Source organism: Delphinus delphis, chromosome 5 (genome assembly GCF_949987515.2).
Source record: "Delphinus delphis chromosome 5, mDelDel1.2, whole genome shotgun sequence".
In the NCBI taxonomy this organism is placed as follows: Eukaryota; Metazoa; Chordata; class Mammalia; order Artiodactyla; family Delphinidae; genus Delphinus; species Delphinus delphis.
Window position 1 is genome coordinate 93,402,949 of NC_082687.1, and position 3,260 is coordinate 93,406,208.

The 3,260-nt window shown below is 44.0% G+C and overlaps 1 protein-coding gene across 1 annotated transcript; it reads right to left on the minus strand.

The window, feature by feature from the left end:
- Positions 1 to 1,093: 1,093 nt before the first annotated feature.
- LOC132426304 (ethanolaminephosphotransferase 1-like) lies at positions 1,094 to 2,783 on the minus strand. The gene is made up of 2 exons (XM_069540713.1): positions 2,685 to 2,783; positions 1,094 to 1,804 (listed from the first exon to the last, which is right to left on the minus strand). The coding sequence occupies exons 1-2, from the start codon at positions 2,781 to 2,783 to the stop codon at positions 1,094 to 1,096; spliced, it is 810 nt and encodes a 269-aa protein (XP_069396814.1).
- Positions 2,784 to 3,260: the final 477 nt, after the last annotated feature.

The window sequence follows — 3,260 nt, forward strand, 5'->3', positions numbered from 1 at the left end:
GAAATTTAGTTAAATTGCAAAGGATTTACTTCTCTCTCTCTCTCTTTCTCTCTCTCTCTCTCTCTCTCTCTCTCTCTTTCTCTCTCTCTCTTTCTCTCCCCTCCCTTCCTCCCTCTCTTCTTTCTTTCTTTTTCTATTTCTCCCCTTCTCTCTTTCTCTTTCGTTCTCTCTCTTTTTTTCTTTAAGTTTGTCCTGGATATGTTCATTTTCATTCAATTTTTTCACTAAGAAGTAGCGAAGGGAAGCTATTGTAGATTTTGTATTGTGCTCAGGAATTGCACGGAACTTAACATTTAGATTACAATGCAACATTATAGTCCCATAGCCTTTTTTCTACAAGAGAGTTAGGTAACCTTGCTAAGTTTATTCACCCACTTATTTATTAGTTTATTCAATATAATTAATTAAGCACCTTCTATGTGCTGCTAGACTCTGAGCTGGACTGCATAGCCTGTAAGTAATGGATTTAAGATTTGCACACAGTTTTGTTTGACCCCAAATTCCAAAGTGTAATGGGTTTCAGCATGAGAACATTGTTGGTAAAATCTCTTCATATCAGTTATTATCTGTTTCACTTTGGAATATTTCCCTGTCTCAAACAAATGCATTCCAGTTTCATCTCAGTTTTCCAGTCTTTTCCAAGAAATTGAGATTCCTTAAAATGCAAATTAAAGAATATCAAACAGCCTTAATAAAACAAGAAAGTCAATGACACTTATAAATGAAAAGCCTAGGAGATATAGCTTCCTTTGGGAATGGGGGTATCTAGGTGCCAAAAGTATATAATCATGTATTACTCAATATCATCCCATCTAACCCTTTCTTTCCCTCCCTCCCTTCCTCCCTCCCTCCCTTCCTTCCTTCCTTCCTCCCTTCCTTCCTTCCTTCCTTCCTTCCTTCCTTTTTCTCTCTACTTTTCTCAGTTATGCTTTCTAGTAGGTTCGTTAGAGTTTTCAGATTTCTTATGCTGAACTCCAGCAACTCCTTTCAAATTACCTTCAAATTTATAAGAAGAGTTTTATATCTTAATAGTGCTAAGAAAATCATAAAATTGAACTTCATTTGGCCAACTTAGATTACATACATATTCCTTTTAACAACAAAAACAAAACCAACATGTTCCTTTTTTATCAGCTAGGCTTGGGTCACTAGCATCAGCTTCATAGACTAAATTGTGTTTCAAGGTGTTATTTTTATAGCTTCTGAAAAAGTTTAATAAACTCATTGGAAGAGTCATGCATAATGCACAACCAATGATCATTGCAGTGAATAGGTCTCTATAAAAGAAATTAAAAAGGAAAGGTTCATACCAGGCCTCAACTCCCACAATCGCAGTCACTATGTAGACAAAAGAAATAGTCACCTGGCTAACGTCATATCCCCATGGCAGGAAAAGAATCCCTGTGTTATACTTTTCCCAGTGGGACAGGATGAAAGAAAATAAAACTACCCAGAGCAGGAGATAAAGAACAAAAACACTGACACCAGATGATCCTCGTCCAAAAATGGAATACACAGTTACAACAAAGTAAACACATGACCAACTATCCAGGCCATGGTCAACAAGCTCCCCTAATGGGGTGCTGGAATTGGTTCTACAGGCTTGCTTTCCATCCACACCATCTAGAGTGCAGGCTACGAAGTTGAGGATGCCCACTACAATCCAAACCCAATCAGGTACATGCCTGTGACCTGGTACTGAAGCATAAAAGTCGGAATCAAAGTATGCCATAAGCAGAAAATTGAACACAACCAGCAGAAAGCCAGAAAAATTTATCAGATTTGGAGTCAGCCAAGTAGGGAACTTCAGAGCCACAGAGGAGAGTGCAGCAATAGGGGTGCAGAGGGCAAAGTGAAGAGAGTCCCGCACAGAGGATCGGCACTGACCAGCACTCACCAGCCTGAGACACTTGTCTGCTCACCCGCCGGGGCGGGCGGGGGCTGGGAGCTGAGGCTCAGGTTTCAGAGGTCAGACCCCAGGGAGGGGACTGGGGTTGGCTGCATGAAGAGAGCCTGAAGGGGGCTAGTGCGCCACAGCTAGACGGGAGGGAGTCCGGGAAAATGTCTGAACCTGCCGAGAGGCAAGAGACCATCGTTTCAGGTGCGCAAGGAGAGGGGTTTCCTGCTCCATGTGCTCACAAATGGCAGAGCACTGCCTAAATGAGCTCCAGAGATGGGCGTGAGCTGCAGCTATCATCTTGGACCCCAGAGGTGGGCAAAGGAGAGCTACTACTGCCGCCGCTGCCACCAAGAGTCTTGTGTGCAAACGCAGGTCACTACCCACACCCTACCAAGAACCTGTGCAGCATGCCACTGCCAGGGTCTCATGATCTAAGGCCAAATTCCGTGGGAGAACACAGGGCATAGCTCAGGCTGTTGCAACTACACGCTGACATCTGCCACCGCAGGCTGTCCCAGCATCACAATTATGACTACCCTACCCCTCCTTCTCCCTGGGCTGAGTGAGCAAGAGAGCCCTAATCAGCTGCTGCTTTAACCCACTCCTGTCTGGGTGGGTAACAGATGCCTGAGGGTTACCTACAGGCAGAGGTAGGGGCAAAACCAAAGCTGAACTCCAGGAGCCGTGTGAATAAAGAAGAAAAAGGGAAGTTTCTCTGTGCAGCCTCAGGAGCAGTGGACTAAATCCCACAATCTGCTTGATAAACCCTGCATGCATGGAATACCTGAATACAACGAGTGTTCCCAAAATTGAGGCAGTGGACTTTGGGAGTAACTGTAGACTTGGGGTTTGCCTTCTGTGTTTGATTTGGTTTTAGATTCATGTTATATTAGTTTAGCTTTTAGTGACTGTTTTCATTTGTGGTTTGTTTATTGGTTTCGTTGCTCTCCTCCTTTCTTTTTTTCCTCTTTTTGTGACTGTGTGTGTATATTTTTCTTTTTGTGATTTTGTCTGCTTAGTGTTGCTTTTACCATTTGTCTTGGGGTTCTGTCTGTTCTTTATTTTTTCTTCCTTTTCTTCTTAGCCATGTGGCTGGTAGGGTTTAGGTGCTCTGACCAGGTGTCGGGCCTGAGCCTCTGAGGTGGGAGAGCTGAGTCCAGGACGCTGGACCACCAGAAACCTCCCAGCCCTAGGTAATATTAATTGCTGGGAGCTCTCCCAGAGATCTCCGTCTCAACACTAAGAACCAGCTCCACCCAAAGGCCACCAAACACCAGTGCTGGATGCCCCATGCCAAACAACTAGCAAGACAGGAACACAACCTCACTCATTAGCAGATGGGCAGTCTAAAGTCATACTA

Excerpts from the sequence above, each read along its gene's own strand:
- LOC132426304 (XM_069540713.1), bottom strand. The coding sequence starts at position 2,783 with ATGAATCTAAAACCAAATCAAACACAGAAGGCAAACCCCAAGTCTACA. Across the intron at positions 1,805-2,684 it reads GGAACACTCGTTGTATTCAG|TTCCCTACTTGGCTGACTCC; the intron begins GTATTCCATGCA and ends GTGGCTCTGAAG.